At 40.5% G+C, this 27585-nt stretch overlaps 1 protein-coding gene across 4 annotated transcripts in view; it reads right to left on the reverse strand.

Moving 5' to 3' along the window:
- Arhgap18 (Rho GTPase activating protein 18) overlaps positions 1–27585 on the reverse strand; it is a 147229-nt gene that overhangs the window by 27523 nt on the left and 92121 nt on the right. For all 4 annotated transcript variants that reach the window (XM_048425128.3, XM_085689733.2, XM_085689729.2 and 1 more), the window contains exons 5-10: positions 25636–25799; positions 16245–16410; positions 13886–13977; positions 8749–8826; positions 6956–7115; positions 5337–5419 (exon numbers count right to left, since the gene is read on the reverse strand). In XM_048425128.3, the coding sequence (XP_048281085.2) occupies positions 5337–5419; positions 6956–7115; positions 8749–8826; positions 13886–13977; positions 16245–16410; positions 25636–25799 (743 nt within the window). The remainder of the gene's footprint in view (positions 1–5336; positions 5420–6955; positions 7116–8748; positions 8827–13885; positions 13978–16244; positions 16411–25635; positions 25800–27585) is intronic.

Raw genomic sequence — 27585 nt, forward strand, 5'->3', positions numbered from 1 at the left:
CAGATGATAAAGTACCTGCTGTGTAAGCTTGAAGATCCAAGTCTGAGTTCTAGAACCCCTGTGAAAAGTTGTGTTAGATATTGTATGTTTGGGAGAGGCAGAAATGGGCTTATTCACCAACCTGCCTAGCATAATCCAGGCATCCCTCAGTGTCAGTGAGAGACCTTCTCTCAAAAAAAAAAAAAAAAAAAAAAAAAGAGTCAGCTCCTTAGAATGACACCCAAGGTTGAACTCTGGCCTATGCACACACAAATATACACACACACAAGAGTGAGTGCATACATGCACACACAAGTGAGTCACTCGTAACTACCTATCTATATCCAACAGGCCTTGTCAACAAAGCTCCTCTTACAGACAGATGAAATCCAAAATGGAGCTTTTGTTTCTCCCAAGCCCAAGGCGCTGGGCAGCAAGGCAGAGACCGCATCTGACATGGCGGAGAGATGCGCAGCAGTCCAGGCCCCTAGATCTCCAGGAACTGCAGAGCCCCGAAAAGTTGAGGAAAATAACAAGTAAACATTCAATTGTTTCAGAAAGTCCTTATCCTTTCATCTCAAGAAAGGAAGAAGGAAGGAAGGAGGGGAAGAGGGATGGAGGGAAGAAAAGAAAGGAAAGGGAAAGATATAAAATCAAAAGGAAGAAGAAAAAAGAAAATCTTTGAGAAAGTACACTGTACCTTAGTTTCCTTCTCACTAGCCTGCTGGCACGAAATCTAAACAAAATGAGCTTTGCTGTTGGAAAAAAAAGAGCTACCAAGAAATACCAAGAAATGAGAGGTTTTTTTTTTTTTTTTTAAATGAGGGAATGAATGAACTTGAACTTCCTAGACTAGGTTAGGTCTTACTTAGTACAAACATCACCACTTTCATTCCTTTCACACACTCTGAGCTGTTGGTCCCCAAAGCCACCAGTAGCTGGGTCGCCCTTCTCAGACAAGGCCAAGGGTTCTTTTGCCTTTTTGTCTTTTTGGGTGATTTTCTCAAGAATACCACTCACCACACATGTGTTTGACGTTCTCCATGAAGGAAGCAGTGTGTTAGGCACATTTTATAGACCCTCACGTGAATCGTCAAGAGAGGCTGACACTAGAACCACCCCAGTTTGCTGAGGAGGAAGTGAGGTGTTAGAGAACATGGCTGGAGGGCACACAACCAGCAAATGCTGTAGAAGGAACGTGATCCCTGTTGCTCTGGCTTCTGTTTCTGAACTCTTAACTGCAGGAGAATTGTCTGTATTCTGTCAATCATATTTTAAATAAACGCTGATTGGCCAGGCAGGAGGTGTAGGTGGGAAAACCAGACAGGAAGTGGAAATGATGCAAGGAGAGCAGGAGAATTCTGGGGAGGAGGAAGTTGATTCCTCCCACTCCTGCCCAGATCACCGAAGCAGCAGGATGTGAGTTGCCCCACTGAAAAAGGTACTGAACCACATGGCTAAAATAGATCAGAAAAATGGGTTAGTCAAGATGTGAGCATTAGCTAATAAGTAGCCTGACCTAATGGGCCAATCAGCTTTATAACTTACGGAGTTCTCTGTGGTTGATTTTCTCTGGGACTAAACAGCTGTGGGGTACTGGGGGGCCAGGCGGGACAGAAAACACAAACAAGCAGGGTCCTACATGTTACACTTAACTGTGCAAGGAATCACATTTTCATGGTCATCCTAAAATCCCTACCTGGAAAAAGTCAAAATAGGCTAGACCCAAATGGAAGGAACAAAGCCAAGTAAAACTGGCCGTTCTACAAAATTTCAGGGCAGAAACAAAAGCAAAAACAAACAAACAAAAAAATCAGTCTCTAGTGCTAACAGGTTGATCTTATAGCAGGTTTATTTGCAATATAGACCTCAGACATCTGAAGCAAACTAAAGGCTTAATATCTAACAGCAAAATTTATGTATCTAATATCTAGTACAGTGCTTGGAAAGCTAAATTGTAATCTAAGCATCGTGTTGTATTGAAGCAACATGTTCACAAATGAGGACAAAAGATTAATTGAAGTTTAGGGGAAAATATTTAATTTTGTTCCACAGAGACCAGAATGGTTTCTTGGGGACCAGTGTATCTCTTTCTTTATGAGCATAAATTACAAAGATTAGATAATTATTTTAATTGTGGTGTGCATATGCAATAAGATTGTTCGAAATATTACTCGAGGAATGCCAGGGAGGAAAGGGGGGAGGGGAGGGGGAAGAAATGGAGGGGAGGAAAGAGAGATAAGCTAGTAAGGTGCTGGCTCAGCCCTTGACAAAGCTACACTGAAGAATGCATGGGCCATTTTAAGCACTTGTGAGCCATATAAAGAGCCTGGTGTGAGAAGACTGAGTCCTTACAAACCTATGCTTTTGGAGGTCATGATAGCAGTTACTTAACAGTTGTAAGTGTTCATTGGATATCTGTTTTCAATACCTCTGTAAAAATCTGTCCCTATGTAAAGTGGGAATACAACTCTCCTAGTCTTCAAGGGCTGTGACAATATACAGAACAGTTTTAAAATTAAATAAAATTAATTGCAAAAGAGGTAGCCAGAGAGAGGCCTCAGCCCTTCAGATCTGTTCTTGCCGAGGGCCAGAGTTCGATTCCCAGCACCCACATGTGGTGGCTCACAATCAAATGTAACTCAAGCGCTCTTCTGGCCCCTGCAGATGCTCATATTGCGCCCTCCTACACATAAATAAAAAGAAACTCTTTTAAAGGGGGGAGGGGGTTGGGCAGGTAGCTCAGTGGTTAAGAGCAGTCACTATTCTTACTAACTGGAGTTCAGTCTCCAGTACTTATATTAGACAATTTACAGCTGTCTGTAACTACTCCAGCTCCATGGGGATCTGGCAGTCTCTTCTGGAACTTAAAAGTACGACATAGACAGACACACACAGACACACACAGACACACACAGACACACACACAGAGAGAGAGAGAGAGAGAGAGAGAGAGAGAGAGGCAGTAACAGAACCAGATTAATAATGCTTCTGAAGCATATATTGAATTTTTTACTGCCTTTTTTCCAGAGCTTATAATTAATCCCTTCTCAGAACACACTAAACTTCTGTTTATTTTCAAGGTGAAGGCCTTACAATGCATATGTGCCAAGGCTGGCCTCAAAATTGCCACCTTTACTTCTTGGCCTCCTGTATTCTGGGATTAAAGGAGTACCCTACCATCTTAGTGGCTTTCCTATGCCCATGACAAGAAACCATGACCAAGGCAATCTATAGAAGAGTTTATTGGGGGGCTTACAGCTTACAGCATGAGTCCATGATTATCATGGGAGGGAGCATGGCAGTGAGGAGCAGGAAGCAGTGAGCAGGCAGCAGGCATGGAGCAGGAAGCAGTGAGCAGGCAGCAGGCATGGTGCTGAGGTAGTAGCTAAGAGCTTATGTCTTGATCCGCAGAAACAAAAGGCGGAGAACCCTCAAAATCTGCCCTTAGTGACACATCTCCTTCGATAAGGCCACACCGCCTAATCTTTCCCAAACGGTTCCACCAACTGCGGACCAGGTCTTCAAACAAAGGAGCCCATGATGGACTTTTCATTCAATCCACAGTGCCTAGGAATACTGAGCTTGGCTATTTGTGGCTCAGGAAAATTAACCAGTGCAAAAAAATATACACCGATCCTAAGAACCTCTAATGATCCTAGTACTGAGATCATTAAACCAGACGAGTGAGTGTTTTACCAAATTACTTCAATATAATTATACAAATCAGGACTTCCAGCCCTTAGAGAGACAACTTAATGTTAACGAATCTCTTAGCTGGCCATTGTGACCTATTTCAAACTCTACCACTTCTAAATATAAATACCTGTCAGGTCTTCAAGACAGAACGTATCCCACCCGATGAATGCTGGCACTTGCATTTCAAATGCCGATTGCTTGCTTTATTGGACATACTTACTAAATAACATTTGGAAGACATGGAAAACCAGGAAGAAGGAAACACAGAAAAAGTCCATGTTTTCTATTAATCAATGAACTTCAATCATCTGCTCTTTCAGAAGGAATATCATTGTGAAAATTGGAATTTATTTATCTTAAATTCAAGCCCAGCTATGGTGGCTTGTCAAGATATCCTTTTTTTTTTTTTTTTTGAGAGGGTAGGGTTTGAGACAGAGCTTCTCTGAAACTTTGGAACCTTGGAACTTGCTCAATAGACCAGGCTGGCCTTGAACTCACAGAGCTCCACCTGCTTCTGCCTCCTGAGTGCTGGGATTATAGGTGTGCATCACCAACTGCACCAAGAAGATGCTCAGAGGGTAAGCCACTGCTACACAAACTTGCGAACCAGAGTTTGGATTCTCAGAACCCACTTGCATCTTAGGTGGGTATTGTAGCCCCTGTAATCCTCCACGCACGGGAGGGAGGCAGGGAGTGATCCCTGAGGCATCCTGGAAGCTAGCTAAACTAGCTGAATCAGAAAGTTCTACGTTCAGTTGAGACACCTTGTCTCAGGCCTAGAAGAGTTAAGAACTCTTGCCACACCTGCAGAGAACCTGTTGGTCAAACAAATGTAACATGGCTCAAAACCACCTGCCATTCTAGGCTCAGGAGATCAGGCGCTCTCTACTGGCCTCTGCAAGCACTGCAGGCGGTCTGAAGCACACAGCTGCACACAGGCACACACATACACAAAATTAAAGACAAATAAGTATTTCTTTTTTTTAAAGAGAGACCCTGTTTCAATATAAATGGCAGAATGCAATCAAGGAAGACACCAAATGTTCATCTTCGGACACACACACACACACACACACACACACGCACTTATGTGCACACACAACCATATAAACATGTATGCTCGCGTACATAGAAACACTCTCTCACACACATATTCTCTCTCTCTGAGAAAGAAAGAAATGCTAAAAAAAAAAAAAAAACAACAACAACAAAGAAAAAACAACCCGGAGGTTAGAGAGGTGGCTTAGTGGTTAAGCACATGTATTATTGCTCCAGGGACCAAGATTCTATTCCCAGCCTCCACAGGGCAAGACTCTAAAAGCACACATATCTCCAGCTCCGAGGGATCTGCTGCCCTCTTCTGGCTATCATGGGCGCCTGTACATACACAGTGCACACACACATAGAAGCAAGCATGCAGATACACATATAAAGTAAATAAACTTACTTTAAAACCCCAGTAACATTAATAAATTAGTAACCTAGTAAATTAATTAGTGAAAGATTGTCTTTCAATATCTGTCCTTAAAAGCACCCTTACACATTTTAGATGCATATTGCTGTTCCCAAAACAAGCCTTGTACTGTTTATTCACAAATAATGAAAAAAATTACTCTGCATCTTTCTAAGGGATATTTAGTGTAAATTAACCAGCTGACCTTCAGGGTGTCTCTGTTTGCATCAGGCAGAAGGATGACAAGGAGGTTCAAAGCCTGCAATTGTTCCTTTTTGGCTGGAAGATCTGTAGAGAGATGAAAGAAATCTAAAAACTTTAGGGAACACTTTCCTTTCTTTTTCCATTTCTAAAGAAAAAGAGAAGTTATTGGGTGTCAACGTTACAGTGAAATGTAAGATGCAGTGCCTGAGCAGCCAGCCTCCCCGAGAGTGTTTGCTGGAGAGCCAGGAAGCAGCTGCTCCAAGCACCCTTCCTCCTAGGATGCTAGCTTCCAACTGGGATCACATGATGCGCAGCCTTATGTTTGCAGACATACCACAGTGATTTGGAAACAATTCTAGCTTCCATATGCTAATTCTCCTCCCATGGAAACATGGAGAAGACTGGACTGTCCAGGCTACGCTACCAAGAGTAGGGGACTTTCTTAACACTGAAGCTTGTCTCTTTCAGTGTCAAGGAACAAAATTCAAAAGGATAGTTCTGGCAGGCAGAGGAAAAAACGGGGTCTGGAGTATAGCAGGTGTCCAATAAATTTGTGTGACGTGAATAAGGAACTAAAAAGCAAGGGAAGTTTTATAAGAGGTAGATAGTATTATTACTGGAGCCTAATATTTCCAAAGATTTAGAGAATTATCAGCACTATTTTGTCAGTTAGAAACAAATTTGACCTATATCCTGGAAATGTATTCAAAATAATACAACTTCATCACTATGAATATTTTTACCGAAAGATTTTTTTTGTTTAAAGGAGATAATTTAAATAGAGATTTTTATTGTCTTCATGAATTTTTGAAAAAAAAAATGCGATGACACAGGTAACTTAAGGCATTCACCCCAAAATTGCACACCTAAAGAACAGCATGCAACACTGTGAATGGGAACTCTACCTCTCTGTCATTATTAATAATGCACTCATTCACTCACAAAGTTTCCAGTTTGGAAGACAAAGATATGATAACGTGAATATCATTACAGCATTGTTTCCTTTCCTGATGGCCCCTGGGAGTAAATGGAACAATCATAGCAAGATATAAACCTTGCAAGATCTCTGTGTTCCCTGGAAAGGAATCAAGACTGATTACTTATCTTAATTTGGAGTTTTCCAGGACCACAAAATGGCCACACACCAGAATCCCATGGCCCTCTACCAATGAGGCAGCCAAACACCCTCCAGCCCCCTACACAAATCCAGGATTTAAGATTTTGGAAATGGCCATAGATACTGATACCTCCTTGTGCTTTTATAATAGCTGTTAACTCACAGCTTCTCCAGTGTGTGCCGCTTTCAACACCCGGCAAGAAGCCACATCAGAGATCTATGTGACTCACACAGTTAAGAGAGAAACTTGAGGTTTCCAGGTTTTAACTTTAGATGTATTGTGTCCTTAAAGGCCATGTACCTAATCTGCACCCGAAGAGAACATTCTGGTGTGTCTATTTATGAAAGGAAAATGGTGTGTGGCCTTTGAGCAACCCTTGACAGCCATGAAACATGTCTAACCAAAGACATCTGGTGATGGGCCATATGATGCCAGTGGTCACTGAGACAGTAAGTGTGAATGGTACCTATTCCCAGGCTACTTCTACATGGAAACAACTTACTCTGGACAGCCTGGAAGGCTTTCAGGTACTCCACACTCAGCAGTGGCTGGGGCAGCTCTCTGAGGAAGAGCTTCAGCAGGCTGGCTGCGTCATGCTGCTTGACACTCTCCCAGTTGAAGGTTCCTTCATAAAACTTCGTTTCTAGTTCTTGGCAAAGATTCTGAATGGCACAGAGGGAGAAAGAAATTAGCAGTACACACGTGTTTATTTTTTTCCCCTGTTGAGAGCATGATTATTTTTTTCTACCTTACAAAAAATCTAATCTGTTAAGGGTCAAAGTAATAAAAGTCAACATTTGTCCATCACTCAGAAAAACGCCATCCCCAGCCCTGACTGTCCTTATGTGGAGGAATTATACCCAAAGTGAAGAAAAAGGTTTAAGTATCTTCACCCACTTTAATTAGCAAAGGTTTAATCAAAAGATCGATTAAAATCACTTTCCATTAGGCACATCATCTAGACCCTATAATTTGCCATTATTATTAAAACAGACCACTTAAAATTCAAGATGTTTTTGAGCTATTTCGAGGTACGTTACATAACAATACACATAAATCAATACCTGGGCAAGCAAAAGGTTACCTCTCATTTGTTACCTCTGAGAATTGCAAAAGCCAAATCCTATAGAGAGGACACAAAAAATATATAATGATACCTACCTGCCGTCCCTGCACCATCATCCTGCTACTAGCTCAGGTGAACGTTTGGCATCCATGTAGAATCAGGATGCTGAGGTCGTCCATTTCAAACACTCTAGATGCGCCAACCTTCCTCCCACTACTCCTCCATCAAGTTAGTTCCTAACTAATATTTTTCTGGATTCACTTTTATGTAGCATAAGTCCTCTTATGTCAGAAATATTTCGAAGCTTCTATTACTGGAACTACTTTCTCAAAAGATGGCTTTGGTCTGGCTTACGTTTTCTTTGTTTGGTTTCTTTCGCTGTGGTGCTGGGAGTGGAACCCTAGGACCCCTGCCTGCTAGGAAACTGGTCCCCTACTGAACTCCTCCTCTGTTGTTCTTCCGCTTCTCTTTTCTTTCTTTGTTTTTTCCCCCTGTTTTTCTAATCGGTGGAAAACATGGATGCTACCTCAGAACTTAGCGGTGGAGTAAAAGGGGAGAAAGGGAAGAAAAAGAAAGGGGCAGGGAAGGAGAGAGCAGAAATGAAGAGGGAGCGAGACAAGAAGAGACTAAAGGAGGGAGGGGGCAAGAACGGGGAGAGCAGGAAATTCAGTGGGGCGGGGCCACCAAACTTTTGCCCATCATCTTTAAATCATTTACAAGGGGCTCGCTGCAGCATGATCCAGTCTGTGACAACAGGCTGGGTGGACCAGTTAGCACAGTTGAATCCACTTAACTGGCCTTCAAAATTATACTAGCTGTTCCTTCTGTCAACACTGCCAACTCATTGGCTCTTGTCAAGGACCTTAATCTGCTCCCCACCTGGAGTGCTATGTTCCTGCTCCTTTTAAAATCAAAACTCAATTGCTATTACTCATCCTGATTAAATCTCTCACCCAGCTCCCTACTACCTCTCTGAGTCATGATGTTCTCATTACCATAGGATTATAATTGGAGATGTGGGAATTTGGAAAAATAAAAACTTACAGAAAAAAGCAGAAGGGGTTTGTAGAGAAACTATAAATTGGATGTTGAGAGGCTTTATTGTTCTATTTCATCTGCTTTGCGAGCAAGAAAAAGGGGTGGGGAGGCTAAGTTGGCCTTTAAAATGTGCAAGCATAATTAAACAATAAAATTGTACATTAACAGAACTGAAGTGTTTCTTCGCATACCTTGATTCTCATGGCAGCTCCCGGTATGCGTAGGAGGCCCTCGGTTTCCAGACCGCCTTCTTCAATTCGAGAAATCAGCTGTGGGTAAGCCAATAAACATTCTGATCTCGGTGTTTGTAACAGGTATAGTTTAACATCTGTCCCCCTCCCCTGTATCAGTAAGGGAAAGTTGATCCTGAGGGCCTGCAAACTGGATTTGATGAGGGTTTGAGTGCTGTTGAAGCAACATCTTCAAAACTGTGCATACGAAAATCAGAGATAAAATTTTGAAAAAGTCGGTCTTATTCTCCTTTGTAAAAGAAATGTGTATTTTATACAACAGCTGTGACTCTCCACAGGATCAAGGAAAAGATGTTCACTGTGTAAAAGCCACTCAGAACACCATTCTGCTTTTCCAGCAACATGCATTGTACAATCAAATAAATATCATGCAATTCTAGTATTTGCACACTTATATACTGCGCCTGGTTTGTTTCAAGAAACAATATTTTTTGTATGAAAGAAACGGTTGCTAATATTAATTTTAAGCTACTGGTGGTAATCTTGAAGAAGAATGCTTTTGAAGGCTTCTCAGTGCTAACACTCAATGAATGGGTACATATCTACTTCAATGACTCCACTAAAATAAACTAAAATGAGAATGTAGAAGCCATAGGGTTGAAGATATGACTAGGTGGTTAAAAGCATGAACTGCTCTTAAAGGGGATTCAAACTCAGATCTCAAATTTAGATCACAGTTACCTGGAACTTCAGGTGAAGGGGATCTGATGTCTCTGGTCTTTGCAGACACCTGTATTCACATGCACATACTCCCACACAAATACACCCAATTTTTTAAATGAGTAAATAAGTATTATAAAGCATATCACAAAAATCAGACAAGTAGGGAATATTTCAGAAGCAACCTGTTAAAAAGGCTGTGCAGACGGTAAAAGTGGTCCACTTCTTGACAGAGAGCTTCCCGTTGATAAACCTGGGTCACACATTCCTTGGGTAGCACACGGAGCATACAGAGGGCAGAGCATCCTCTGCGATGTTTAGGGAAATCACTTTCCACCTCCTCCTTACAAATACACGGCACTTACTACATAGGAACTTCTTTCCTATAGCCCACACACTTTAGCCAGATGCGGCCTTCCCGTATCTCCAATCTTTCTTTAATATTCTCTGCACACCTTGGGGCATAAAATCCTTCAGGGTGCAAAAGAATGTTGTTTTCTTCAGGGAATTCCCTGTTAATGATTAATTGGGCTCCACAGACCACACAGACCTTATTGCTTTCCCCTTGCTTATAAAAGTGTCTGTTATGAGAAAGCCTTGCATCCTCGGGATGGGAGAGGGGTGGACTTCTGACTACATGGTCCAAAATCCAATGTGCCATAGCATGTGGACCCTGGAAGTGACGGTGATTTCTTTGCCTTAATGAACTTATCTGTCCTGTCCTATGAATATATTTTGACCAGGAAATTCACAGATACAGAGGGATTCCAAGAAAATGCCAATAACAGCATCACGTTCTAAGAATACATTATTATTGGCTCTAGCATCCACCCCTGATCACTCAAAGAAGTACATCAATCTTTCAAATTCACAAATTTCCAAGACCACATCATTCAAGAACCGCTGTAGAGAAACTCAGCATGGAAAGAATTAGGAATTGTTTGAGATTAAAAGGACCTTATCCAATAAAGTATTTCATGCCAAATTTTAAAATATTCCATGTACGACCAATTTGCATTTTATTTCCCCCTATAAAATATTTGCATGTCCTGTTAAATCATCCGATTGAATGCGGGCAGCTGCAGTCAGTCAGATTTTAGCAGTCTACACTTCTCACTGTCATTAAGTACAGCAGAAAATCGGGGCTGCTAAACAGCTGAATGGGATTCATTTCTGAATTCTACATTTGAATCTATTTCTAGTGTTCTCTAATGTTAGATCCCAGCCTCAAGAATGATGTGTGTGCTGCATGGAACAATATCGTGTACCATCTCCTATTTCTCACTTGGAAAATTACATATTTAAGCTACATTATTAATTAGCTGAGTACTGGCTTTTATAATAAAAGGAAACATGCTTTCTTCTGTGGCCTCTGCCAAGGCTGCTGTGTCCTGTGGAGTTCTGAGCACGTGCAGTACCCAGCTGCCAATTTCAGGGGAAGCCTGCCCTGGATGGCTTGGAAGTAGGGTAGTCTTTGTCCTGCTGAAGAAAGTAGTAACCCACAAGAGTGCAGGTGTGGTTATCAGGTCAGAATGAGAAAACTGCCTTCATCGGGACTTCAGGTTTCTGACAACGCCATGTTTTGAGTAATGTATGTGGTCCCTGTAATGTCAAGGCCCTAATTAAAATACTCATGGGGAGAGAAAGTAAAATTTGCTTTAGTGGATTAAAGAGCTGTGATAATTCCAGAGAATGCTTGCAAAATCCAACTATGGTTTGGGGCACGGGGCAGTGATGGAATTCACACCCAGGGCAGCTGATCTACATCTCCGACTATAATTTCTCGTGGTACTAGATGATAGTCAGGTACTACATATGGCTCACTACTTGTTAATTAAAAAGCTAGTGGTTTTCAGTATTTGTTTGGACAGTAACCATTTTATGATAGCTCAGAACATTCCAAATACTTTGGGGACATTGCTTTTTAAAAGCAAAGGTATTTTAAGTTCCTATAACACTGCAAATAGAAAATATTGTTAATATTGTGTTTTTGCAACTATGTGTGAAAAGCAGACAATGTATCAGCAAATGAGTATGGCTATATTCCAATAAAGCTTACTGATCAACACAAAAAAGCAGGAAACATTCTAGCTTTCCTTAAATTTTCAAGACCTCAAATAGACAAAGATAACTATACTTAATTAGGCTGTTTGGGGAAACAGGTATTCCATACTTTATCAGTGATCTATAATATTACTCAAAATGTAAATCGTGTATTGTGTGTATGTGTATGTGGAGTGTGTATGTGTGTATGTGTGTGAGGTGAAAACCAATATGGAAATGAAATCAAACCCTTTGGCACAACACTGATTTTACTGACCATCTTGACAAAAAGACATTGGATTGAAAATTTGATCAGAAAATGCACTTTGAAGTAAAATGAACATTTTTCTTTATCCAGCTCCTTCTAAGAACATGGTTTGAACAACACGCTTGGGTGGGGGGTGATCAAGAAAAGTAAAAAAATGAAATTGATTGATATGAGATAACCTTTGGCTAGTGCCACCTGACAGAAATTCTCCCTTCACATTGAAGATGAACCCGCTGGATTCTGGGAGCAAATGTTCTTGCAAATCATGTGTTTCCTTCTTTTCCCCCTTTTACAAAATGGAAGGACAGACAATGGGTGGTGGGCTGGTAATTAAATGATACGTCTCACAACACATCTCTGTGGCTTCTTTCTTACAGCACAAAGCAGATGCAAGCTGGTGATGGCTGCCTACCCGTCCACTCTTTAAAGGCCTTCTCTTTTTAATAGGAACAAAACTAAAGTACAAATTCAAGAGAGGATGCCGCAGGAGTCTCGGGTGTGTTCAAGAGAATAAAATTGTAAAAAAGCAATTAAATAAATTAAATCAAATTTTGGGGAAAATTGAAGAAAGTTTTTTTTTCTTAAGAGACCACAGCAGTCAGTATTTAGTCTACCATCAAATTATCTTATATGAAACTAAACTCATACTTTCCCCATGTGATGAAGACTTTGTGTGCCAACCTGGTTTGTGTTGAGTGCCCAGTGGTTCAGTCAAACACTGATCTAGATGCTGCATGATGGTATTTTTTTGAAGGGGCCAAGTGTTGACTATGGAGTTTAAGCCATGCAATATGGCAAACCCCACCCATCAAGTGAAGATGCAAAAACAAAGCTTGAGGTTTGCGAAGAAACTATTCTTCCTCAAGACTGCAACATCAACTCTTGCCTAAGTTGTTCTCCTGCTGTGTCCCCACACATCAGACTTCTGGATCCCATTAACTGCATGACCAAAATCCTTAAAAGAAACCTTTGCATAGAGATAGAGGTATAGATAGAGATATAGATATATAGATAGAGACAGAGATACAGATATTGATTCCATTGATTCTGGTGGAGCTTGACCTAAGAAGATACTTCAAAGATACTGTTTTGCAATGCATCTTTGTATAGTAACTCCATCCTTTCAACATAAGAAAAATATAGTAGAATGTGTAGTCTCTATATGCTAGCTTCTTTATCTTAATCAGAATAACTGTTATCAACTCTTAATATAGTCATAGTTCATCAGACCGTGGCAGGAGAACTCTCCAGAATACTTACCAAGAGACACATTAGATATATTTGGATGCAATGACAGAAAGGAGGAATGAAACACCAACAGCAAGCAGCTAACAATGGTAGTAACTAATTTGGAACAGAATAGTGACTACCAAATATACTGAGCCTTAGGACCGGCTGAGTCAGTCAGCTGAAAACAGTCTCTACTGTCCTGAGAAATTATCAAAATTGACATGCTGAGGCTGTTGGCAAGGAATCTATTGGGTAGTCCATGACTGTAGGACCTGCCTTCTTTACTGTGTCTTCGTAGGTTTTATCAAGTATAATCTGTTCCTCTGCACAATGATGGCTCAGAGGTTGAACTGAATATTTTTTATTGCTCCAGATAATCCCCTTATGAATAATTGAGTGTTGACTACACAAGCAACTTGATAGTTTAGCAATCATTTTCTAATTCTACATTATGGTTTCTTTGCCTACTTTGGACGTGGGCACTGGTAAATTAAGTTGGACATCCTCGCTGCAAATAGGAAAGCTTGAGAAATACATGCATGCATGAAATATTCATGAGGATTCAATTCCCTGGGAATTGATACACAGTTCCCACTCCTATGTATTATAGAACTGAAATCTCAATTACACAAAAGCAGCTAATATAAGACAGGAAAGTGATGCCAGGTAATCACAGTTACAGTAATATCACAGAAAGTATCACCACGAGATAAAAATTACGAGCCCTTGAAACAAATTTGCTTCCTGAATAGAAAATCAAAGTATAAAATAAAGCAGCATATCAATTGGAAAACTGTATTAGAACAGTCCGAGTGTAAAATGCCACCATTAGCCTGAGTATGTTCTTGCAGCACTGGCCAGGTCTGGCCTACTTACATTTTGAAAGATCAAGGGTATTCGAGTTCCTGGCACTTTCCTTTGATCTTGTTCTAATAACATGGTTAATGGAACACCAAAAAGACCAGAGTCTGCAACAAGAAAACAAAAGCTCTTCACTTCATCAACCTATAGAATAGCAATAAAAACTGGCAATATGCGATTTGTTACATTGTCATTTGTTGATCAGATTATTTATTGAGCACCTACTAAAAAAAAATGATACCGCAAAGCTATTAAGTAGATACAACACAACCAAAGTTTGGCTCTGTCTTCTAGGACAATCCAGCAGGGATAGGTATCCGAACAAATGATGGCAATTAGAGTCAACTGCTACTCAAGGAAAACAAACTACCATGAGGACGTGTAAACCATTTGAACAGTTGATGAAGTGCAATCAAATTAAAAGTCCTGACATATAATCAAACACCATTTATCTCTCCTTTACAAAATGGACATTGAACACTCCATGATACAGCTAAACATAAATATTTACCTTTTTAGAATTACAATCCTGATCTGTAAATGTGTCTTTCCAAAACGTAGTAGATATCTAGTATTCTTACATTTAAATTCACCACCTCGTCTCTGTCTCTCTGTCTCTGTCTCCCCCCCTCTCTGTGTGTGTGTAATAATCTGTAATGTTTGGACATGCTCTAACTCAAGCCTTATGCCCTAAGTTTGAAATGAACACAACTACCTACAACATTTGTTTGTCTCTCTTCTGGGTTGATGTTTACAGAAGCGAGAGCTCCGTCCTTTAGGAACGACAGGATCAAGTAAGTAACATTTATATGTGGACAAGGAGAAGGGACTGGCCTTTGGTTAAGGTCAGATACTGGACACTGAGAAGCCATTTAAAAAATAATAAATTGCCTTTCAGTTTGACTATTATAAAGATATGTATTCTCAAGAACTCCAAAAACCCAAGATAGAAGTATATATTTTTAAAAACTACAAAGGACTTTCTCTATTTCCATTTAAACAGTGACAACTTTAATAAGAACATTTTAGTATATCTCTCTTCAGGATATAACGAAACTGATTTACACCAACAATAAACAAACAAACAGCAAGAATAGCAACAAAACACCTCTGAAAGCCATTTTAGCATCTTGGGCAGGCGGTCATAGCTATTCAAACTGTGTTCCTAGTTTATCATTGAAGGAAGCACTATGATGAGTTTGGGCAGAAGCATTTGAAGTCGTCATTCTTCACAGGGATGTAGGGGAAACCAGAAGCACCAAAGAACTCAGAAAGCCACCCCTGCAAGGCTTGTGCTAAAAGACTCCAGAAACTAAGCACAGAATGAGGTCCACCATGACAGGGATACACAGGAAGGACAGAAATGGTACACTTCCGTCCTACAGAGAAACTGTCTCTGTAACTTACATCAGGTACATACATGTCTTGGCTCGTGTTACCATAGCAACTCAAGTCCTCATTCCCAGTGCCTCTTTAGGAGACACCTATAAGGCTAAACAAGGGAATGCTTTGTCAGTAGAGAATTAGCTGGATTTCCAGACCAAGAAAATAAGAGAAGCAATGATGAAAGGTGCCTGTTCTTTATCATGCTATCAGAATTAGTTTGCTGATGTAACAGGCAAGCAAGCTGCTTGGAAAATCTACAAGACATGTGGAAAAGGAGTACAGTGTGCTAGCTCTGTCAGACAATGGCATTATCTTATTTACTGGAGTGGGGGGGGGGAATGTTTCTGTCAAATGCTAAAAATACAATGTGTAGGGCTAAAGAGATGGCTCTTCAGGTCAAAGGGCACGCCATACAAGCTGGAAAGCCAGAACTTGATCCTTGGAAATCACAGTGGAAGGTGAGAACTGTGTCCTGGGAGTTGTCCTCTGATGTCCGTACACACACTGTGGCACTGGCATGTCCACACTCACATGTACATTAAATGCACATGATACTAAGATGTAATATTTAAATTTAAAAAGAGAATGAAAGCGAACATAGGGACAGAGTGTTACTACCCCATATTTAATCATGGAAGACTGTAAGTAATCGCTCAAGATCAGCCCCTTAGAAGCCGTTTTTTCAGATCTGGTTTTGGAGATAGACACATCTGCCAAAGGTCTCTTTCTCACACACACACAGCTTCTGATGAGGAAAACATGAGCATTACAATTCCCTGAATAACAATTCCCTTTTGTGAGAATTAAATCATTTGGCTGTATATTCTCTGCTTATCAATTTATAAAATGTTGGAAGGCAGCGTTGAGAATTGGAACCCTAGACACACTCAAGCACCAGTTTATCTGGCTGGCCATCCACCCCACCACCAAGAGTACCACCCAAGAGCTAAGTCCATTTTCGCGACTATGGAACCAAATCTAACTTTACCTTTTGTTTTGATTTTCACAGCTTTCTGTTGTTTGAGTTCCACACCCAAGACATCATAGAGGGCAGTGAGTTCTATCAGGGCTAGATGGCAAACTTTCTTCATGTCTAGGGGGGCCAAGTCCCCAATCTTTGTAGTACCAGTTTTATCTTTTGGCAGTCTGAAACTCTAAAACAACACAAATAAATAAACAAACAAACAAACAAACAAATAGATAAGCAAGTGAATAAATAAATAAATAAATAAAGTAGTAAATGTTATCATTATCTTACTCTTTTTGCTCCTCTTATGATAAAAGGAAAAGACATTCTAACTATGGCCAAAATAATATTCTCAGATTGAGTGACAACAAACGTCATGGTAGAATGCCTCGGTCAGAACGCAGCACGGTTTTATCATGGAAAGCCCCAAATGTGTAGATAATTCACATCTGTCTGATGTCTGACATAAAGTGAAGCCAAACCAAGTAATGCAGGGGTTCATGACACTGGATTAGAGAACAGGAAAAATAATTTTTATCGCATGGGCCTTCACAAACCGAAGGTTAGATCAGGCAGGGACCATAAGGAGGAGGTACAGAGAGGAAAAGAGGTTAAACGATCCCCTGAGTATAAACAGGAAAAAGAGAAAGAAGAATTGTGTTTATGAGGAAGTCCTTAGAATGTTCCACTTTTCCTCCACACACATGGTGCTCAATTAACTGTCATAAAAAAGCCATCCACCATTAGAGTGAGAGAGGCGTCAACTTTAGAGCCAGAGGGTTATCAGTTATACAGCCACTTACTAGCTATGGGATAGGGCATCTGCTGAACGTTTCTTTCTACCAAATAAGATAAGAAAGGGGAAGAGAGAAGAGAGAAAAAGAGAAGGTCCTCTGAGTCAAGGGTCACTGGGAGGCTTAAATGGTCAATACAAACACTTCTCTCTGCTATTGCGGCTTTTTCACTGTTGAACATGAACAGGCCAAGATCCTACCCCAGATCACGGGTCTCTAAGTGCCATTTCTGCTCTTTTGTGCCTTTCTCAAATATCATCTCCTAATGACTTAACCTCCTTTATCATTAAACACATTAAATATAAGAAAACAAGGCATAAAGTGGAAGAATACATTTCTCTGGCATATTTAATACAAATTATAGCCCCACTGTGGTTACCGAATAAAACTGATCATTCTCCAGTAGCTTAATTAAAAATCATGTCATCAAGACTATTTCTTTGGGGTTTGCCATAATTCCTTCATTAAGTTGCTAAGTAAGATCAGCCAACAGATTCCCTCTCAACCATTTATTCTCAGAATGTGGTTCATGAAAACTTGTGGGTACCAATTAGTCCAAGAGATCAAGCTTATGAGCCAAACATTAGTTTTAATAACATTACTAAGATGTATTTCTTTCTTTTCTACTTTACTTCTTTCAAGACTGTATAATGGAGCTTTCCAGAAGTAAATGACATGTATATTCCTCCAAATGACAAAAGGTAAAAAAGTTGTTTCCAATAGCTAACTTTAATGTATTGTCTTAATTTTTAACTTAAAGGGTTTTTCTGGTGCTAGAAATCAAATGCAGAGTTCATTTTTTTCTGTTTTGCATATTGACAATCAAAATTGGCATCTTGCACATGCCTGGCAAGGAGCCTCTATTCACCCAGCAGTCTACTACTGAGATATAGCCGAATGCTAAGTTTTTAATTTCTGACATAGTAAATATCGAGAGTATCAGACATGGTGGCTTACATATGTAATTCCAGTACTCAGGTGGCTGAGGCAGGAACTGTTGTGAGGTCAGGGCCAACATGGGTTACATAGTGAATTTCAGGGTTGCCTAGCTACAGAGTAAGACCCTGTCTCAAAAACTTACATGTACCCATAGTTCAATTAACAGATACAAAAAGTGTTTGAAGACTTAAATCATTTTTGAGAGAACATTTCCCAACAAAAGATAGAACAATTGGCAATGTTTGGAGATTGGGTAGCTTTCACATATACACCAAGAGTTTGAGTGTCCACCAAAAAAAAGGGTGTCTTTTTGAACTTCTAGTAGTAAATATTTCCTCTGAGAATATTAAGCAAAACAGTGAGGGCATCTTGGAAGGTAGAAGCTAAGTCCATCACTTCCTAGTTGTGTTACGTTTTCTTCATTGTGACACAGTCTTGATAAAATACATCTGGAGAGAGGACTTTTATTTTTGCTCACAGTTTCAGTCCACGGCAGTGTGTGGGCTGTGTGTGGTCAAACTCATCTCCTAGTGGTCAGAAAACTAAAGGAGGGGAGGAAGGGAAGAAGGAAAGTGGGGATGGAGCAGACAGGGGTAGGCTAAGGTGGATAGACTATGGGTAGATGGAGAGAGAGAAAGGAGAGAGAGAGAGAGAGAGAGAGAAGGGGGGAGACAAAGAGAGGGCAGTAAAGTAGAAATACCACAGACCCTACCACCCAACACCACAGGGTGAGGCTCCAATGATACATGTAAGCCTACAGAAAGTATTAAGTATACACACACACACACACACACACACACACACCATATGTTTGCACCAAATATATGGGTGTAATTGAGAAAGGATCTCTCATGTAGTCAAAGCTGTCTTGAAATTTTCCATATTGTAAAGTCTGGCCTTGAACTTGATTCTCCTGGCCATCTCCATCAAAGTGGTGAGATGGAGATACCTGTCCCCATGCCTGATTGATTACTCTGTTTTTTTCAGTGAACTTAAATGAGGAGGAGAAGGAGGGAGAACATGAGCTAGGAAGTCAGAACTGCGAGGGGTATGCCCACCCACTGAGACGATGGGGCTGATCTAATGGGAACTCACCAAAGCCAGCTGGACTGGGACTGATGGAGCATGTGATCAAACTGGACTCTCTGAATGTGGCTGACAATGAGGGCTGACTGAGAAGCCAAGGACAATGGCACTGGGTTCTGATTCTATTGCATGTACTGGCTTTGTGGGAGCCTAGTCTGTTTGGATGCTCACCTTCCTAGACCTAGATGGATTGGGGAGGACCTTGGACTTCCCACAGGGCAGGGAACCCTGACTGCTCTTTGGACTGGAGATGGTGGGGGAGGGAGAGGAGGAGGGAAATGGGAGGAGGGGAGGAGATAGAAATTTTTAATTAAAAAAAAAAGAATCATTTGAAAATATTCTTGGTTTTATTTTCCTGCATGCTATAGTCAGAGGAGAAAAAAAAAAGTCCAATACTCATTTGATGAATAACGTCTCATTATATTCTGCAAAAATTTACACTAGGGTAAGAATCAGGGCAAATTCTAAGGTGTAGGGAAACAGACTTTAGAAGGATGGAAGCATGGCCGCATAGACAATGGACACCATTCTCTGACTGTTCCTATCTGCTTTGGTTGCCTGAAAGTCCAGGCAATGTTCCCGTTCTACTCAACTTCTTCATGCACGGGGGAGGGAGGGAGCAGTGTAGGTCGGTAGAGGATGGAGAGACCCTCAAAGGCTACATCTTGATCACCTCTCTAGTCCCAGTGTCTCTTTCTTTGGCTTAGCATGTTTCAGGTGCACGGCCATATACTAATGAAGGAACCAAGACACACACCCACACAGAGAGGACAACCGTGTCAAGCAACTTCACCAGACTTTCCTACATTCTCTAGTGTCCTGTCATGCATATTTCCTGAGCTTTCATTTATTAAATGCAATGGTGGACCTGGCACACGCTGGGCAAACACCTGTCCTTGAACCGCATCATCAACCCTGAGTTTTATTTTTTAAAACCCATATAAAATAGGTCCCATTTTTTTTCACACATACCTCTGTACCTCTGCTGACGGCTTTGTTTCCAGTATGGCTGAGCCAACCATATCTACCTATTTACATGTTTAAAAACCAGCGGTTCAGTGTTTCATTAAAATCAGTTGTTTTGGGTCTAATAAGCCCTGTAATATAATTACCGAAAAGTATTACCCAAAGTAAATGTTTAGAGAAACCTGAAATGTTATTAGTACAAACATTTCATTTACCTAGCAATATATGTCATGAGCTTGTTTATTTATTTATTTAAACATTCTGCTTAATAAAGGAGTCAGTTCTTTATCCCAATGTTTAATTCATAGCGGCTCTTTTAAATATTTATGAAGTTTCCTGTCATTTTATTTGTGTGTGCGTGTATGTGAGTGTGTGTGTGTGTGTGTGTGTGTGTGTGTGTGTGTGTATGTTAAGAGACAGGATGTTTCTTTACTGAGGAAAGTAACTAAAATTTCAGCAAGAGTAAAGTGCCTTATCTTTGGAAAAATGCATTTTTTTAAAGAGATGAAATTTTTCCAAAATGCATCAGGTTGTTAGGGCCTCTATACAAGATAAAAAAAAAAGCGGGTTAGTTCTCTCCGATTGTACCCTTCTTTTATAGACTGGGAAGTACAGCCAGTTGGGGAGCGGTGTATTAGGGATTTTATTAGTAACGTGGAAGTTGAATCTTTTACTCATCAGCCACTCCCATTCTTGATTCAAGTTGGACATCAAGAGCAAATCATGCTCCCAGAGTCAAGCCTTGGCAGGCTACATCCTCTCCCTAACTTGCTTGCACATTTAAAAAACTCGGGTGGATGGTATCTACCTCACGACAATCACTCCAGACACGAGCACCATTTCTGGAGTGGGACACACAGCCAATGTATGCAGTGGAGCTAAGTTTGAAGATGGTTGGCTGCAAGATATTAAATTCAATCTCCAGTGTAAGAGAAGAAATGTGGATTCACATTGAGAACAGAATTTACAAAGACTGCTCAATGCTGCAGGAATAGGGAAGTGGATAAGAAATGAGGTCACCAGAGAGCTGCTCACTGCATAAATCCCACTGTTTATTTACAGGGGAAGGCAAGTCTAGCCACAAAATGGAACTTACAGATCTGTTTAGACACCTGCTTTAAAATGGCACCAGCCAAAATACTCATTTCATCAACTGTGTTACTACTGACTTATGGGAACTCTACAACATGTCCAGCCACTGAAGGCATTTCTGAACCAAGGTTATAGAGATGGATAGATACATACAGATGGAAACCAAATGCAGAGGTGACGGACAGTCACCAAGACTATGGTTCTGGTCACTGAAAAGGCACTTTCAAATATTTTATACACTGAGTTCAGAGTCAAGCATCAAAGAATTGAAAAGTGAACTGTTAAGATAGCCACAAGTTTCCCAGGTAACTATGAAACAGCAGAAAGGGGGAGGGTTATCGTATAACGTGGGTACAAGATGAACAAAAAATCAAGAAGGTAGTCAAATAAAGATTAACTTGCTAGATAAAAAATAAATAGCAGACCAAGTTTTTATTTCTAAAACCTCAAATGGAGATTACATTTTATTTTATTTGGGGAGGTAACCTAAAATTCAGTAATATCTCAGTTTTGTTCAATTAGTGTCCCCCCACCCCCGCAGCTTCAATGATTTCCATCTTCTGTGACGAGGACCGTCACAGGCTGAGAGTTTTATTCTTCCAAAGGAGAATCTGGGAGTATGGATCATTGCTTTATGCCAAATCTCAAAAACTCCTTTACTTTTTCCATTAGTCTCTAAAAACAGCTCCCTCAAAATGTACCACAAAGTCTGAAAACAACCAGATGTCTATCCCTAAGGGACTGCTTTAATAAATCAGGATGCAGCCTCGCCGTAGAGACATGTGTATCCAGAAAAAGAAATGAGAAGTCTCCACGTTACGATGCTAGCATCTCTGAAAAATAATTAAAGTCAAACCAAGATGGAGAAAACTGTGAGCAGTGGGCTAATATCTGTAAGAAAACGGGTAGATGAAAGAAGTATCATAATAAAATGGGTTCTCTTGGGCTCTCTCTGGTTCAGAGCACTTGCTGTTCTTGTAGAGGATGCAGGTTTGGTTCCCAGCACCTATAATCATCTATACCTCCAGCTCCAGGGATCCAACACCCTCTTCTGACCTGTATGGCCGCCAAGTACACAAAAGGTGCACACACATTCGTGTATGCAAAACCCTCATCACATAAAAACATAAATTAATACTTTAAAATTAAAAAAAAATCCAAAAGGACTCTCTAAAAGGAGGGCCTTAACAAAGATAAATGCTAAACTTGCTTTATTTTGATTTATATTTGCCTTTTGGGTCATCTAACTATTTCATAGTCTTAGAGAATAAAATATTTCAGAAAAAGTAATCTTTAAAAATTAAGAATAAAACCATAGCAAATTAGCCCAACCAGCTTAACCACACAGAGAATAACCACCCTTAAAAAGTTACAACTCCGTAACTTTACTGTATCAAATCCCCTTTATGATACATCCCAAGGACACAAATGTCTGCAGAAAGGCAACCTTCAATCATTCTGAATCGTTCTCACTGAACGTGGTCATCACTGGCAATCTGAGATTGTTATTCATTAATGTAGAACAAATAAACAAGTGTGCTTTGGACAGCAGAAGCTCTGCCACCTGCTCTTTCTTAAGAATTACACTTCTCGGCATGGGAGAAAGAAGATAAAAATTGGCATCTCTACTGAACAGAGCTCCCAAGTGATAAGCAGTCGAGAGAACTGAACACTCCTGGTGTCCTGGCCACAGGCGGCGATCTCTCCTTCTGCTACATGGAACTAGGGACACTAGAAAGTGGGACACTTTGAAGTCTGAGCAGTGAATATACTAGTTAAGCCCAGAGAGATTTTCCTATGGTGTCATTAAACATGTATAAACCCATGGGTTAAGAAACCAGTTTTATAAACACACACAGATATGAGGTGGCACTGACAACAAATGCCAAGAAAGAAAAAACCAAATTTAAAAGCTTATATAAGTGGGAAATATTGCCATCTTGATAATTGTTTTCATAAAGAAAATGTCCAGAATTATGAATGAAAAAGAAGGAACTATTAGGACCTCAATAGTCCTTTTAGACCATTAATAGCTTAATGGAGTCAGGTATGGCTCTGAACCACAGTTTTAATTAGACAAAAGAAAGAAGCCAGGTATCCCCAGTAGAGAACACATGACAATATATCTAAAGTATCTAGCCCAAATCAAAACAGACAACCAGGAACTTAAATCCGATAGAACTAATGTCAACTAGTTTATAAATACATAGGAGATGTGAAACTGTACTATGGGGACAGAAAGAGTCAGAGAGTGAGAGTCACCTGAATTTAATAACATGACTCTTTCAATAACAGGAGGGCAGGGCTGGATGACAGTACAACACTTATAACAATTGCTGCACAAGAGAGAGGACCAGGGTTTGGAACCCTGTGTGTGTGTGTGTGTGTGTGTGTGTGTGTGTGTGTGTGTGTGTGTGTGTGTGTGGCGGCTGCCTGCATTCCAAACTGCTGAAGGCAGAAGACAAGGGCTCCTCCCGACAAGATGGCTAGCCAGATGAGCTGCTTCAGCAAGCCCTGGTTTGTTTGAAAGACAAATGAGCGATAAGTCAGGTGAAAAAGGGATTGAGGAAGATTTCTAACATCTACCTTTGGGCCTCCACATTCACACACTTGTATACATTCACATGTACCTACACATACATGAGCATGCACAAACATGTGCAACACTCATAAGCTTGTGACAAGATCAATAAATCAGCTCTGAAGAAGTGAGGGAGCACAGAAAAACAGGAGACAGGCGGGAAGGAAATGGGAAAGTAGCAGAATGATAGAATCGAGGTCAATGGGGAAGGAGAAGGGGAACCAGAGGAATGGAGGGATGAGGCAGGAAAGATGGAGAATCTAAGTGTCACACCAAGCAAACTCAATGCAGAGAATTTATTTGGATCCTGTCCCTCCCTCAAACTGCAGAAACAGTCATGAGAATTGAGATATCATTATGGTTTGAAAACTGAATATTTGAGATGAAAATACCGAGTTTAAAGGAATTTTAAAGGCATAATAAGGATAGCACAGGTGTGCAGTTTTTCATACCTTTGTTTTTGCTTTGTTTTTAGCAATCTAAACCTTTACAGATGATAACCAAAATTCAGACATGCGTTTCAAAATAACACAGATAAGGAAATTGGACAGAGTTGCAAAGGGGTCTGGTCTGGCTGACAAGTGAAGAACGCAGACATTCCTTATGTTGTTCTTTAGCTTCTGCTTTAAAATGTATGAAAAGACACGAGGCACTCACAGCAGAGAGAACACGCTGTACAGGGGAAGGCTCAGGTCCTAAAGACCATTTGTTGCTAAAAAGGAAACTGTTGCTGTAAGAAACAGCTGCTTTCAAGTCTAAGCGGGAGAAAATTACAAGGTGAGTGTGGAACATTCTGTCCTAGAGAATGAAGAAGAAAGGGATAAGGAGGGCATGATGAAATAGCACTGGAACCAACTGCCGGCCCCCACCAGCCAAGGCGGCCCAGGCTGTGTAGCTCTGACCATCAAAGACAAAAGAGGATATCTACAAAACGTGGAACAAAAAAGTTAGCAAGTCTATAGAGGCAAGCAAAGCTGAAAAGAGAAGAGCGACCAATTCCTGAGGAATGCAGCTGTCAGTTAACGTAGAAGAGACAACGGGATTAGGAAATCAATTTTTCTCAAAGCCCAGAAGAGGATAAAATGGAGACCAAACAAGTATAAATTGTAGGTAAGAAAGGCATCTTCAGAGCATGAGAACTAGGGAGCAGATCTCCCTTAGCCCACTTGGTGGCAAAACTTCCATCATGGAGAATGGCTTGTATCACTTCAGAGGCATAGTGCAATGTTTAACTCATGTCTAATCATAATAAAATGATCAGACAAATTTTTAATATTAGGAACGTCTTTTAAAATGTTTTTAAAAACACAAACAAAAATAAAAGAGAAAAAAAATCTCAACTAACACAACATATACTTCATATCCAAGTCTCCAAAGGGTATGAGGAAGGGAGACACTATGAGGGCAGTCTGTGACAACTGCCAAGACTTTTGTGATTGCTAAATATTAACTATGGCTTTAGAATCTAATTGAAGTCTTAAAACTTTGTTTACTTTTTATTTTTTAATGTTCATTTTTATGTGTGTGTGGTGTTTTCCCACATGTTTGTCTGTGCACTTCACCACTTGCATGCTTTGTGTCCAGAGATACCAGAAAAGGGAATCAGATTCCCTGAACCTGGAGTTACACAATCGTGAGCAGTCACTTAGGTGTTGAGAACCAATGGACCCTCATAGAGCAGTCAGTGCTCCTAATCACTGAGCCACCTCTCTAGCTCCAAAAGTCTTAAAATACCAACTGAATATACCCTCCCTGTCAGAACAGTATATATACAGATAGACAGATATAGAAAGAAAGGATAGGAAAATATTAATAACTTGAATCAACTGTTGATACCAATTTAACAATTCTTGCTACCTCATGCTTTCAACTTTTCTTTGGCTTCTAAATTTTAAAAATACAAAGGTCATTTAAAGAGCATTCTTTTAGGATCATCTGAGCGTGTATTACATACAGGCAATGAGGCATCATTGCCTCGGCTCTTGGGCATCCTCTCCTTGCTGACAGCTTGCTCCGCAAATGACACCTCCAAGTTGATATCTGTTTCAGAGGCAGGTGTGTCCTCTGGTACCTGTGGGATCAGCTCTTTGTTCTCAACAGCCCCACTAGATGTTTGGTCTAGGAGAAAAAAGACAATTGAACTGCATGCCCTTTATTTAAAAACCTTCTCATATATTAACAGGACCCATGGGAAGAATATTCTTTACTCTAGGAAACAATTTACTGTGACTTTAACAATAAAATGCCTACTCTGGGAATTATATCAATGGTTCACAGCAAAAGCTAGGAAATGGAGGTGACTGGCAAACCAGGGTTCAACTATGGGTTCACTGCAATCTCAGTTTTGCGGCTGGGTACAGATTCCTAAGCCTACTATCAGGCATCAAACTCAGTGGCAAGTCTCATAAAGTTTAGTAGGTACAACTGTTATTTTCTTCTGCACTGAGGAACTAGAAGCGGGAGCATGAGAGGCCAGCTGCATTGTAACCTCTGCCTAGAGCCTTTACTTTAATTTCTTCAGAGTGGAACACATCCAGGGGCAGCCTTCTTCCACACCCTGGAATGTTACCTATGTACCATGGGAAAAATTCCAAAACAAAAGCTGATGCCAACAGCTCATCATGGTGAAAGTCAAATCTGGAGGCACCTGGTACAAGAACCGACAAGCTTCGAATCTGATTCTGTCAGAGACCAGAAAGGTCCCTTCCGCCCTGAATTAAACAAGCTACGGACATTTGCATCAGCATCTGAAAACTTTGCTGTGGCTTCTTCATTTTGTCTGTGACTGGCCCTCTAGGAAATAATTAACGTTGGAAATTGTTCTTTGATTAAAAACAACAGCTACCCAGGATGGAAGAAAACACTTCCAAATTTCCTTGGTGATTTCTTGGCTTTTGTACACCTCACGTTAGAAAGGCCCTGGCATGAATGCTGGGGTTCTTTTCACCGCTGATGTTTGATACACGGCTGATGTTTGATATACGGCTGATGCTGTGAACTGTAAAGGGGACAGACTGACATGGTGGCCCATGCCTGTGACTCCAGCACTTAGGAGGTAACAAATCAGGACTTCAAAGTCATCTTCGACTGTACAGTGAGTTTAAGGCCACAGGAGCTACGAGATCCTGTCTCCAAGAGCAAAAATAGTGTTGGTGAGGTGGATCAAAGCACAAAGACATTGCCATACAAACCCTGCAACTTGAGTTCCATCCTTGGATCCCACAGTGAAGGAAAGAAGTAACTCATAAAAGTTGTTCTCTGGCCTCCACATGTGTACCACAGCATGTGCACACCACACACACACACATGCACGCACATACACACGCACACACACCATACACTCAATAATAGAAAACAAATTTAAATAAATGAATAAACCCAAAATGACTAAATAAACTGATACAGAGGCACGGGAATGATGCATGCCTCCAATCCAAACAGTGAATTAATTTCCTGACTGAGCAAAATGAAACCTTGTCTCAAACAACAACAACAAAAAAAAACAACAAAAAACAAAGATGATGCTTTATATGTTTACCTACTAATATTGCACACTGTGAAACAAAAATGACAGAAGATGAAGCTAGTTTTAAAAACCTAATAAGTACACGTCAGAAATCCAGAGGTGTACCGTTCCTGAGCTTACAGCTCGGAAGTAATTTTATCATCACTTACTATAAAACAAAAACCTTTGTTTCAAAGAACGGAAAAGAAATAAGAATTAAATATGAATCAAAGCCTTACTCATTCCCACTCAGCGAGCAGAGAGAACTTCGTGAGCATGTGGCCACGTGGTCATTTGAGGCTCTCAGCTCAAGAGGGTCTCGCCTTTGTTTCAGGTTTCTCGATAGCCAAATTGAAACCTACAAAAAGCCTAGGTTTTTGGCGTGAACCAGCCCAGCTA

This window comes from Myodes glareolus, chromosome 1, assembly GCF_982192425.1.
Source record: "Myodes glareolus chromosome 1, mMyoGla1.1, whole genome shotgun sequence".
NCBI lineage: Eukaryota > Metazoa > Chordata > Mammalia > Rodentia > Cricetidae > Myodes > Myodes glareolus.